Below are 13,827 nucleotides of genomic sequence, written 5' to 3'. Positions count from 1 at the left end.
ACAACAATAATAAAAAAATTAAAAAAACACATCATTGACAGAGAAGAGGCTATATAATGAAGATTTTACCAGAAATTTTAACCGAAAAGGCAAATGGCAAATCTGTCACGTGTTGCAATTTATCACACGATAATGAGTGGTAACTTTAATCAACACGACAGATTTGGCTGTAAACATAGCCATGCAAATATTCAGTACTACAGCACTGTGCATATGATTACTTTTAAACATAGTTTGATAAATAAGACATTATTAATAAGTAACTTACAACAACCGCTGCGACTCCGAGTGCTGTTTCGTTTTTGAATGGTTGAAGAGAATTGTTCAACAAATCACTCAGTAAGACAGTCACGTGTCACCACTTACTGGCTGAGTGATTCAAGCTGCAGAAAAAAAAGAAAAGAAAAAAAAACACGCTTTCACAGACCATGCTTAAACCTAGGCTAGTCGAAGAAATGCATGTTTGAACAGTTTTAACTGAAAGCAACTTGCAATGACATATCCTAAAATATCTCAGTGCCATTATTTTGTCTCAAGATGCACACCAGTCATTTTTAAGGCACATTTATAAAAGCTACTTAAATGCCCTATTTGAGCTAAGGCCAAATTCTGGCTTAATTTAAGCCCTGTTTGTGAAACCAGGCCTTTATGTTTCATATGGTTTTCGCAGTGCTGAAAAGCCATTAAATGACCTATATTATTATAATAAATATAATAGACCTATAAACATTTCAATACAAATATTTTTACTTAAGTGAAAATTAAATATATTTCTTCTCAAATCAATGTTAATAAACACCAGCTTCTATTGTGACAACTTACCCCATATGGTGTGTCATCATGTCTCAGGGACAATGTGAGTTCAGTGAATTGTATTTTTATTTAGCTGTATGTGTCTATACAAAATTAACTACCTTTGAATGTTGTATATCTTTTTTTTTTAACTAAATAAAGAACATTAACTAGGCAATCTAAAAAATAAAAATACTCAAGACTTTCCGTTTCAAAACCACTTACAATTAAATTAAGGAATTAAAGCAAGGAATTTATCAAATTGAGTGATTTATTTCGACCATACAGTGAAAGTATGTTGCATTGGTTTTGCATGCAGTCACTTTATTAACGCGCGCCATCTGCTGGTCACTTTCCACACTGCAGTTAATGAAAAGAGCCAAACAGTCAATCAGAGACGTGCTGTTATACTGGGTGAATAATTCGATCATGTTCTAAACAAAAAGACGAATAACGAATTACTAATAACACAATTATAATGATGTTTTGCATACATTAATAATTTCAAAGTAATGCTTTAATATTTTGCCACTCAGCATAGGATTTCATTTGAATGTTTCATAAACTTGTCTTTAATCAATAACTGCAAGCATTAAAATACAGAAGTAGTAAATTAATGCACACTTTGAGATCGTTTTAATTGTCTTGTTGATTGAGAGTTGTATTTAATAGCTCATGGAGATGCAGGATTGGCTTTATCTTCTTCCTCTGCAGGTCAGGCCATGTTGCCATGTTCTTGTTTGTAATAAAACTTAAAGAAGATGTTCTTCCAACCCATGGCTTTCGCCAGCATTTCCATGTCTTCAGAAATCATATCACAATGAGCCATCACAGTCTGCTTCCAGATCTCCTCTGAGTTACATATCTGGACACACATGTACATTTACATAAAAACACATATCACACTCTATCATTTCTGTAGCACAAAGTTTAAAGGGTTAGTTCACCCAAAATATTTTGTCATTAATTACTCACCTTCAAGTCGTTCTAAACCTGTAAGACTTTTGTTCATCTTCACACAAATTAAGTTATTTTTGATGAAATTAGTTGACAGCTACGCAACTGATACTTTGACACTTCAAAAAGTTCATAAAGAGATTGTAAAACTAATCCATATGAATTGAGTGTTTTAGTCCAAATTTTCTAAAGAGACACGACACGATTGCTTTATATGATGAATAGTTTTAATTTAGGCTTTTATTCACATATAATCCATCAACTCACACATCAGTGGTGTTATATGAAGCTCAAGCATGATGTGCTTGATGTGCGAGAACCAATGAGGTTAATTTTCGTGTTATGCAGCATGTTTGAGCTTCCTCAAGAACCAATGAGATTCATTCTCATGTTACGCAGCACGTTTACGCTTCCTCAAGAACCAATGAGATTCATTCTCATGTTACGCAGCACGTTTGAGCTTCCTCAAGAACCAATGAGATTCATTCTCATGTTACGCAGCACGTTTACACTTCCTCAAGAACCAATGAGATTCATTCTCATGTTACACAGCACGTTTACACTTCCTCAAGAACCAATGAGGTTAATTCTCATGTTATGCAGCATGTTTGAGCTTCCTCAAGAACCAGTGAGATTCATTCTCATGTTACGCAGCACGTTTACGCTTCCTCAAGAACCAATGAGATTCATTCTCATGTTACGCAGCACTTTTAAGCTTCCTCAAGAACCAATGAGATTCATTCTCATGTTACGCAGCACATTTGAGCTTCCTCAAGAACCAATGAGATTCATTATCATGTTACGCAGCACTTTTAAGCTTCCTCAAGAACCAATGAGATTCATTCTCATGTTACGCAGCACATTTGAGCTTCCTCAAGAACCAATGAGATTCATTCTCATGTTACGCAGCACTTTTAAGCTTCCTCAAGAACCAATGAGATTCATTCTCATGTTACGCAGCACATTTGAGCTTCCTCAAGAACCAATGAGATTCATTCTCATGTTACGCAGCACGTTTACGCTTCCTCAAGAACCAATGAGATTCATTATCATGTTACGCAGCACTTTTAAGCTTCCTCAAGAACCAATGAGATTCATTATCATGTTACGCAGCACTTTTAAGCTTCCTCAAGAACCAATGAGATTCATTCTCATGTTACGCAGCACGTTTACGCTTCCTCAAGAACCAATGAGATTCATTCTCATGTTACGCAGCACTTTTAAGCTTCCTCAAGAACCAATGAGATTCATTATCATGTTACGCAGCACTTTTAAGCTTCCTCAAGAACCAATGAGATTCATTCTCATGTTACGCAGCACGTTTACGCTTCCTCAAGAACCAATGAGATTCATTCTCATGTTACGCAGCACTTTTAAGCTTCCTCAAGAACCAATGAGATTCATTCTCATGTTACGCAGCACATTTGAGCTTCCTCAAGAACCAATGAGATTCATTATCATGTTACGCAGCACTTTTAAGCTTCCTCAAGAACTAATGAGATTCATTCTCATGTTATGCAGCACGTTTACGCTTCCTCAAGAACCAATGAGATTCATTCTCATGTTACGCAGCACGTTTAAGCTTCTTCAAGAACCAATGAGATTCATTCTCATGTTACGCAGCACGTTTGAGCTTCCTCAAGAACCAATGAGATTCATTCTCATGTTACGCAGCACGTTTACACTTCCTCAAGAACCAATGAGGTTAATTCTCATGTTATGCAGCATGTTTGAGCTTCCTCAAGAACCAGTGAGATTCATTCTCATGTTACGCAGCACTTTTAAGCTTCCTCAAGAACCAATGAGATTCATTCTCATGTTACGCAGCACATTTGAGCTTCCTCAAGAACCAATGAGATTCATTATCATGTTACGCAGCACTTTTAAGCTTCCTCAAGAACCAATGAGATTCATTCTCATGTTACGCAGCACATTTGAGCTTCCTCAAGAACCAATGAGATTCATTCTCATGTTACGCAGCACTTTTAAGCTTCCTCAAGAACCAATGAGATTCATTCTCATGTTACGCAGCACATTTGAGCTTCCTCAAGAACCAATGAGATTCATTCTCATGTTACGCAGCACGTTTACGCTTCCTCAAGAACCAATGAGATTCATTATCATGTTACGCAGCACTTTTAAGCTTCCTCAAGAACCAATGAGATTCATTATCATGTTACGCAGCACTTTTAAGCTTCCTCAAGAACCAATGAGATTCATTCTCATGTTACGCAGCACGTTTACGCTTCCTCAAGAACCAATGAGATTCATTCTCATGTTACGCAGCACTTTTAAGCTTCCTCAAGAACCAATGAGATTCATTATCATGTTACGCAGCACTTTTAAGCTTCCTCAAGAACCAATGAGATTCATTCTCATGTTACGCAGCACGTTTACGCTTCCTCAAGAACCAATGAGATTCATTCTCATGTTACGCAGCACTTTTAAGCTTCCTCAAGAACCAATGAGATTCATTCTCATGTTACGCAGCACATTTGAGCTTCCTCAAGAACCAATGAGATTCATTATCATGTTACGCAGCACTTTTAAGCTTCCTCAAGAACTAATGAGATTCATTCTCATGTTATGCAGCACGTTTACGCTTCCTCAAGAACCAATGAGATTCATTCTCATGTTACGCAGCACGTTTAAGCTTCTTCAAGAACCAATGAGATTCATTCTCATGTTACGCAGCACGTTTGAGCTTCCTCAAGAACCAATGAGATTCATTCTCATGTTACGCAGCACGTTTACGCTTCCTCAAGAACCAATGAGATTCATTCTCATGTTACGCAGCACGTTTAAGCTTCTTTAAGAACCAATGAGATTCATTCTCATGTTACGCAGCACGTTTGAGCTTCCTCAAGAACCAATGAGATTCATTCTCATGTTACGCAGCACGTTCACTGCAAAAAATGCTTTTCTTACTTAGTATTTTTGTGTTGTTTCCAGTCCAAAAATCTAAAAATTCTTAAATCAAGAAGCATTTACTAGAGAAGTAAAACTACATAAGAAATTATAGTTTGTTTTCAGATAAACAGAAAGTATATTAAGTTATTTTTGCTTAAAACAAGCTAAATTATCTGCCAGTGCAGTAAGAAAAATAATCTTGTTTTAAGATTATGTTTTTATTAAGTTTTTTTGAATTAAGTTTTTTTTTCTTACTGCACTGGCAGATAATTTAGCTTGTTTTAAGCAAAAATTACTTAAGTTACTTACTGTTTATCTGAAAACAAAAAATAATTTCTTATGTAGTTTTACTTCTCTAGTAAATGCTTCTTGATTTAAGAATTTTTAGATTTTTGGACTGGAAACAACACAAAAATACTAAGTAAGAACAGCATTTTTTGCAGTGTTTGAGCTTCCTCAAGAACCAATGAGATTCATTCTCATGTTACGCAGCACGTTTGAGCTTCCTCAAGAACCAATGAGATTCATTCTCATGTTACGCAGCACGTTTACGCTTCCTCAAGAACCAATGAGATTCATTCTCATGTTACGCAGCACGTTTGAGCTTCCTCAAGAACCAATGAGATTCATTCTCATGTTACGCAGCACGTTTACGCTTCCTCAAGAACCAATGAGATTCATTCTCATGTTACGCAGCACGTAACATGCTTCTTCAAGAACCAATGAGATTCATTCTCATGTTACGCAGCACGTTTGAGCTTCCTCAAGAACCAATGAGATTCATTCTCGTGTTACGCAGCACGTTTGAGCTTCCTCAAGAACCAATGAGATTCATTCTTGTGTTACACAGCACGTTTGAGCTTCCTCAAGAACAAACGAGGTTCATTCTCATCTTAAGCAGCATGCTTGAGCTTCTGCAAGAACCAATGAGGTTCATTCTCATGTTATGCAGCACGTTTGAGCTTCCTCAAGAACCAATGAGATTAATTATTGTGTTACACAGTACGTTTGAGCTTCTGCAAGAACCAATGAGGTTCATTCTCATGTTATGCAGCACGTTTGAGCTTCCTCAAGAACCAATGAGATTCATTATCGTGTTACGCAGCACATTTGAGCTTCCTCAAGAACCAATGAGATTCATTCTCATGTTACGCAGCACGTTTACGCTTCCTCAAGAACCAATGAGATTCATTCTCATGTTACGCAGCACGTTTAAGCTTCTTCAAGAACCAATGAGATTCATTCTCATGTTACGCAGCACGTTTGAGCTTCCGCAAGAACCAATGAGATTCATTCTCATGTTACGCAGCACGTTTGAGCTTCCTCAAGAACCAATGAGATTCATTCTCATGTTACGCAGCACATTTGAGCTTCCGCAAGAACCAATGAGATTCATTCTCATGTTACGCAGCACGTTTGAGCTTCCTCAAGAACCAATGAGATTCATTCTCATGTTACGCAGCACGTTTGAGCTTCCTCAAGAACCAATGAGATTCATTCTAATGTTACGCAGCACGTTTGGGCTTCCTCAAGAACCAATGAGATTCATTCTTGTGTTACACAGCACGTTTGAGCTTCCTCAAGAACAAACGAGGTTCATTCTCATCTTAAGCAGCAAGCTTGAGCTTCTGCAAGAACCAATGAGGTTCATTCTCATGTTATGCAGCACGTTTGAGCTTCCTCAAGAACCAATGAGATTCATTCTTGTTACACAGCACGTTTGAGCTTCTGCAAGAACCAATGAGGTTCATTCTCATGTTATGCAGCACGTTTGAGCTTCCTCAAGAACCAATGAGATTAATTCTCGTGTTACGCAGCACGTTTGAGCTTCCTCAAGAACCAATGAGATTCATTGTCGTTACGCAGCACGTTTGAGCTTCCGCAAGAACCAATGAGATTCATTCTCATGTTACGCACATTTGAGCTTCCTCAAGAACCAATGAGGTTCATTCTCGTGTTACGCAGCACGTCTGAGCTTCTACAAGAACCAATGAGGTTTGTTCTTGAATGTCAAGCAGGTTTAGTTGAGCTTCTGTTTACGTTCACTGATCAATGTTTATATGTGAATAAAAGCCTAAATTAAATCTGTTCATCATGTAAAGCGATTGAGTTTCTTCAGAAAAATTGGACAAAAACGCTCAATTCATATGGATTAGTTTTACGATCTCTTTATGAACTTTTTGAAGCGTCAAAGTGTCAGTTGCATAGCTGTAAACGGAGGGACAGAAAGCTCTCAGATTTCATCAAAAAGAGCTTAATTTGTGTTCTATAGATAAACGAAAGTCTTATGGGTTTGGAACAACATGAGGGAGTAACTATCCCTATGAGGGAGTCACTTTTCATTTTTGGGTGAACTATCCCTTTAATAGGCTACTTAGTGTTAGGGGGGATGAGCAATAGTAATAGTGATGTTTTCTTTAGCAATGATCAGTAATAATAAAACAGATTCAAAATGTGTACAATGTAAAATATAATTTGATAGACATGAAACCTTCATTTAGCTAAAAAAAAACAAGGGACAGTATTGTTCTAACCTTCTTAAACCTGTCTGAGGTTTGGCTGAGACAGCCAATGTCCTGAATGGACATGTAGGAAAGGATTTTAAGGAGCAGTCGGTCAGGTAAGCGTTCCAGGTAGTCAAAATGCCCTTGACACAAAGCCAAAGTGTACTCCAGAATCCTGGTGCCAAACACCACAGCTAACTGCTCTAAAATCAGGAATAGCATTCACAAATCATGATTGCAAGTTGGATCACATATTTAAATGTAAAGCTGGAGAATAACTCAGACTGGATCGGTACCCTGAAACTTTGAATCATTCAAAAAGTCATGGTGGAACATTTTTATCTCTCCAGGTCCTGTCCCTCTGAATTCAGTTCGGACTGAAATCTTCCACCACCTCCATATAAGCTGTTGGCAATAAAGAGTTATGAAACGCTTAATATGACTATATAAACATTTATCTTTTTTTTTTTGTTGTTATCTTAGTATGACTGATATTAGTTAAAGTTAAAGAATTTACATTCTTATTTTTATGGAATATTGACATAATGATTATAAATGATTCATCCGTGCAAATTTTTTTAATTTTTTTTAAATCCATGTGCCCTTGTTATCTTTAATCACAATGATTTTTCCTCCCTCTTGCAGATACATCTCTTCTCTGATGACGTCACCACTGGCACGAGGGCGGGACAACCTGTCACTCACATGAGATTGACCAATATCAAACCACAATCAATTCCCGATGGACAAAATCAAGTCCCGCCCTACATTTTTCTTTTTCGAGAAGCCGTTTTGCTCCGATATGTACATCACAATACAGGGAAGAAAAGACAATTGCAACTTCTGTTTCATGCCGACTTTAACAGGATAATAAATTTTGCTTTTCAGACATGGCAGACTGTTTTTTTCTATTCAGGTAACCTAATGCAAAAATTCACCACCACATTTAAATATTTATCTCAATTGAATTATCATTTTGTGTAGGCTACTGTTAAATACCTCTTTTTGTGTGATACAAAATTGGTAGTAGTCTTTAGAGGGAGGTGGACCTTGTCCAGCAGTTTCAAACAGAATTTCATCCAGCAGAGATGCCATATTTGGACGCTTATCTGTTACCATGACAACTGGTACACAAAAAAACGATACTTTTTGTATAGAAATGTTTTTTTATTATTTTTATTTTATTATTTTACATATTCACATCTGGCTTGACAGAAACACATATGTCTAAAATCATTTAAAAAATAGTTAACACAAAATGATGTAAGGGTGAACGGTTTTTTAAGATGGTGGTGTTGGAGGGGTCACGACCCGGCGGATTGATATTCTGAAATCTTGACGTACGTTTCTGATGCACACACTCATAAAGCGCGGGGTTAATGGTGACACAACCCGTTCGCAATAGCTCCAATGAACGTTATTCTCGTAGTTGCGGTGGTTGATAAGGCTTCGGCGCGCCGGTTGCTGGCATAATCGTTGTTCTTTAGTGTTTGAAGTAGTGCGTTGCGGAAGCACGAAACGCTGTGGGAGCGGATGTGATGCGGCAGTTCGCAGGTCGCTCAGCTGATGAAGGTAAAGCTGCTGCTGCTGCACTGTGTCTAACAGCTACTACAACACTGGAACAAATAGGTAATTACAATAACACCAAAAATATACATCTATATATATAACTTCAATGTCCGGGGATCGTCTTACGTCCTATGCGCATCGGAGCCCATCGTGTGAATCAGCAGCCGTGTAATATGAGTGAGAAAAGCCAGACGAAAGAAAAAAATGGTTTCCAGTTGTCATCCCTCGAGCCCTTTTCATTTTTCCCTTGTTTGTTTCTGTTTATGTATTAGTGTTATATATTCACTTTTTGGCATTGGTATTATGGTATAGACAATAAGCCTCTCGAATCTTTTTTTAATAACTTTGGAGAGATATCGTGAGCGAATTGAGACTCGTTTACATCCCCTTTGAAATAAATATTCGGGACATTATAACCATAAAGATGAGACCTGCATTTGAGTAGCACAATGTATATGACGACTCATTTTCTGGTGATTTTCTTAGTTTTTTAAGGGATGGGCCAGTTTAGAGATCTGTTAAGATAAATAATATTCTGGCCCACGAACTAACGTTAGAAGGTAACGAGAAATGATTTCACGTTTCTCTCTATTTCTCCTTTATTTGTTAGTAATGTCACAAAACGTCTAATTTAAATGAGGAAGTTTCGATGCATCACAAGTGTTGATTTGTCTGTTGTATCCAGTCGTGTTCAGGTGATTGTTGATTAGTGTAGCTGGTGCTGGTAGTTTGTTTACGTCTTCAGTCACTTTGACCTGATCTTGCCCGCATACACGTCGACAGGAGACCGGCTTTGCTCTTTAGCTTTGCCATATGTAGGCCAAATACTGACAGCAACGGTACAGTATTCCTCTTTTTAGTGCTATTGTATTGAATGTTCACATTATACTATGTTTTTTGTGATGTTGTAATTAATGCCTGTTATTTGTTGTTAATCGCTTGTCACGCTTCGTCCCTTCAACAGATTAGCATCGGTTAGCCGTGCTAAACAGTTAGCACCAAAGACAGCTTAGCACAAAACCGTGCCCTTTTCTTATCAAACGCTTAAAACTAGTTCAAGCTGTTTGTCAGTCTTAAAAATGTGTTAATTTGTGAGTGGCTAGATACGCTGATGGTTTTGAGTGTTTTATTTAACTTAGCATGGCTAGCGTGAGGGCTAGCATTAGCTGATCGTGATTATCACCTGGACTTCGTTAACTTCACTTAAATTCTCTCCCCATCGTGTGTTGTTCACTGTGGTGCCTTACAACAACCGTGGCAACGTAGTTTTGAATGTCCAATCATTTTTATAGAACCACCGCAGATGTTTTGAATTCGCAAAAGCGCCTCTGCAGGGCCACAAAACGCGAGACCGGTGTGTAAGGCCTTGGAGTGCGAAAATCAACTTATCATGCTGTATTTTGTTTATTTATAACTAACTAAACTCGTGTTTGTTTTTGTGAGGTGAAATTGTGTGTGGTTTGGTTGTGTAAGGACAGCACGCTGGTCTGGGCTGATTGGAGTTTGTTTCATGGACTGGGCAAAATAAACAAAAGGATCGGCTCAGGCCTGTGCTGAGAACGGCCTTCATAATCATGTCGTATTTTCATGTCAACAGTCCAAATACACACAGCAGCACAATTCCCAGTCAGCAAACTGCGCTTGATCGGATCTAGCGATGGGTTTGTTTTGTTCGTATGGTCATACGAAGGAATTCAACTGCTAATCGTCGACAACAGTTCACCCTCTCTTTAGGGAAGTAACGTTAGAAGTCTCTGCACAGGGTATGTTTGACATGTTTGTTAATTGTTTGGCGTTATGGTCGAAATTTGCGCTTTTCCTGTTCGGTTCTGTAAATGTTTGTGTTGTATATTTGACGTTTAGTAGTTTGAATGTCGTGGACGTTGCTTAGCTTGCTGAAGTAACGTTAGCTTTAATGGTGGTGTCGTTGTGAGAAGCAAGGCCTTTAGGCTCGTTTGAACAAAACAACATAATATTTTCTGTCAAAATCCATCATATTTGAATGTTAACGGCTGTCTTTAAAAACCTCGCGAACTGACGACATAGACACCGTTTTTATGCGTCACGATCTCTTTTCGGACGTTAATTTCGTTTGTATGTGTATATTATTTTATTAAAGATATGGGTATACTCTATTTATATTAATGACGCACACTTGAATGGAACGTTAAACAACAAAATTATCTATTATCCTCATATATATATATAGAAAAGCAGCATTCTTAATCTGTGGGATGTTTGTACAATACAATGCCTAATTAGTGAGCATAATTTCTACCTTTTTCATTTGAGTGTGTAGGAGAGGCACAATTATGGTTGTAATGCATGAAACAAGCTTAGTTTATTAAGTTAAAATGTGTTCTATCCCTGTCAGTGTAGCTGAATGTGGTTAGAGCCTCATTTTATAATCTCATCTAAAGTCATATAGGGGTTATATAGAGTGTGATTAAGTAGCCTATAGCCTATTCATTCTGTATTTCTCATCCTTTTTCTTATGATATTGCAGTCAGTTTTAGTGTTTCTAAAATGTCTTGCATATCAAAGAATGACACTTGACATCAAGTTTTGATTATATTACTGAACAAAATGGCTGCCACCTTAGTCTACAGTTATAATTTAATTCACCTCTGATTTTACGTTGTCATCATTTAATGGAATAACACATTTGACTAAAATCAACTTTTTTTTCACTCTTCCCCTCCTCCTTCCTTCACCCATTATTGTCCACGTTCTTGTCGCCCTAGGCTGCTGGTTGAGGCATTTGCACACGGCCGGTAAGTTCGCATAGCGCTTGCCGTTACCTTCACGCTAACAAGATGAGTCCAGTGTGGGACAGGTGTGGTGAAGATTGGGGTTAAACAGGAAGTTGACAATCTTGGTTTGGCAGTTAACTTTCTTGACATCCAGAATATATCGCTTGGGAAGGGGAGGGTGTTTTTTTTACATTATTCAGATTTTTTGCTTCAAGTGTAGCGTTTAGATTTGTTGTATGTGGATAACATTTAAGTGGTTCAGTATGAAGATGAACAAGCTTGCTGTGAAGAAAGGATGGTTCTGCTAGAGTTTTAATGGTCTCCCACTGACTAAGGAAAGCAGTGTACACTATAGGTAATTACCATTTTTAATATATTCGAAATGAGCACCCAGTTAAAGTCAACATAAAATCAAAATTGACCTCATTTCCTTTATAGAGTTCCTGGTTTTGTGTAAGGAAACTGTGAATGATTCATCAGAGTGCATTATTTAAAAGAAAAAATGTTTATCTTTCATTAGAATGTGATGACTTGCTCCACCTCTGAAACAAATTTCCTTTTTGACTTATTTTTCAAACCCTCTCTAATCTAATCACCTCCGAAACCATTTTCATGATCCAATCAATTCCTAATGGATAAATGGGAAAAATCTAAATGAAAAGTCAAAGTATTTATTCATTTTGGACACATTGAAGGTCAGTATCTCCTGTATGGCAGGGTTCCTCTTGCTGCTTTATATTTTCTCTCGGCAGACTTCAGGACCATTTTTAGTTTACTTGAGCTGATCTTGTGTCAGTTATAACCGGGGTGAAGTAATTAAAACCATTAGTTTCTCCTCCCAGCGGTAGTGCCAAGCAAGCAAAATTGTACGGAGAGTCGTATTTAAGACCACTGAATATTTAGATACAATTATTTAGTGTTTTTGAATAGCAACAGCTTGTTCAGACAGTTTTCCCCTTTTTTGTGAAAAATAATAAACAACCCTATAGGGACACACAGATACTCGAGTCGCCATTGGCTAGTAAATTTTCTATTTTACTCGCCTGACTTTTTACATGGAATGTGAAAACAATGCAAATGAGCAAATTCTATGTAAATAAAAATATAATTTTCAAACATTATTAAAGACAGTCTGTATAAAGAACCAATAATCAAACTACAAGCAAGTAGTTTTTTAGGTAGATCTATCAGTAGTTATATACAGTTTACTTGCAGAAATTGAATAAAGTATTGAAATGTAAATTAACACTGCAGTCTTCACTGTATAAATGCAATCTAGATTAATCTTTGTTAAAGTTACAAATGTTATTCAGTCAAGAGCAGTGATAGATTTTTTTGCACTGAGTCTTTGTTTGTTGTTTTTGACTGCTGTTACTTTAAGACATAATGCATGGATCCAATCAACTGATACACATGCGTTGTCTTTCTCGACTGTTTACATTCACTTAAGACATTACCGACTGTTTACTAGGATCCTCACCAAGACGGGCATTTTGATATCATTTTGTGTGAAATTGTCCATCCAAGCACAAGACGTGAAAGAGAACGCTATTCAGTATTTACATGCTGTCAGACGCGTCTTTCTGTGCGCGCAAGTCCAATGTGTGCGCACAATACTTCTCACACAGCGTGTGAGTGCCGAATTGATTTCTTTCATGTCTTCTTGCGCTTGAATGATTAAAATTGGCAAGGCTTAAAAACGTGCAAATTATACATTTTCATGTCGATGCAGCACTGGCCCGATCAGGACAGAGCCCATTCTGTCAACTCTTGGCCATTGTGCAGTCCTTATTGTCGAGCCCTGCGTTTGGTTCTAGTGCGTTAATTCTCCTTATGTGGCATCTTTCTTTCTCTCACATGCACATGTGAGAGACAGTGACAGAGGGCGCTCTCAGCCAAGCTCAGCAGGCAGCAAAATATATCTGAGTTAGAGGCAAAAAAAAACAATTTGTCACAGGTGATTTAAAGACAATGGGTCTCATTCACTAAGCATCCGTACGCACAAATTTGTGCGTGAAATGTGCGAATGAATGATTTTACGAAAAAAAAACAGATTCAGCCAATTTCATGATAAAATTTATTCCGAAAAAACTGAAACCACACGTACGATAAAAGCATTTACTCTGTACAGCCTTATCATGTTAAGTTATATTTCATCCTAACATGACTATAATTCCATTGAAATGTTGCATTAATTGTACTAATTCATATATAAAATTATATACAAAAATGATTAAATACAATTTAATTTCATCTTAAATACATTCCATCATATACAGATAAAGAGTAAGAAAAGCTGCGAGTTGTCTCTGAATAATGCAGTTATACGCGTATGTACAGCT

The 13,827-nt window shown here is 37.3% G+C and overlaps 2 protein-coding genes across 5 annotated transcripts in view; one reads left to right on the top strand and one right to left on the bottom strand.

Moving 5' to 3' along the window:
- Window positions 1-1,068: 1,068 nt before the first annotated feature.
- On the bottom strand, window positions 1,069-8,268 carry fbxo36a (F-box protein 36a). The gene is made up of 4 exons (XM_082183128.1): window positions 8,163-8,268; window positions 7,460-7,568; window positions 7,194-7,366; window positions 1,069-1,657 (listed from the first exon to the last, which is right to left on the bottom strand). Exons 1-4 carry the CDS (start codon window positions 8,256-8,258, stop codon window positions 1,508-1,510), a joined length of 528 nt encoding a protein of 175 aa, XP_082039254.1. The 5' UTR covers window positions 8,259-8,268; the 3' UTR covers window positions 1,069-1,507.
- A 406-nt stretch (window positions 8,269-8,674) lies between these two features.
- The window catches only part of trip12 (thyroid hormone receptor interactor 12), a 62,826-nt gene continuing 57,673 nt past the window's right edge, over window positions 8,675-13,827 (top strand). For all 4 annotated transcript variants that reach the window (XM_082182836.1, XM_082182835.1, XM_082182834.1 and 1 more), the window contains exon 1: window positions 8,675-8,792. The gene's annotated coding sequence lies outside the window, so the exon portion shown is untranslated. The remainder of the gene's footprint in view (window positions 8,793-13,827) is intronic.

Source organism: Leuciscus leuciscus (assembly GCF_965113295.1).
Source record: "Leuciscus leuciscus genome assembly, chromosome: 10".
Classification (NCBI taxonomy): domain Eukaryota; kingdom Metazoa; phylum Chordata; class Actinopteri; order Cypriniformes; family Leuciscidae; genus Leuciscus; species Leuciscus leuciscus.
The sequence above is the reverse complement of the archived record's forward strand: the minus strand, read 5'-3'. Positions and strand labels throughout refer to the sequence as shown.

Excerpts from the sequence above, each read along its gene's own strand:
- fbxo36a (XM_082183128.1), bottom strand. The coding sequence starts at position 8,258 with ATGGCATCTCTGCTGGATGAAATTCTGTTTGAAACTGCTGGACAAGGT. Across the intron at positions 7,569-8,162 it reads TTTGTATCACACAAAAAGAG|CTTATATGGAGGTGGTGGAA; the intron begins GTATTTAACAGT and ends TATTGCCAACAG. Across the intron at positions 7,367-7,459 it reads GAATGATTCAAAGTTTCAGG|AGCAGTTAGCTGTGGTGTTT; the intron begins GTACCGATCCAG and ends TCCTGATTTTAG.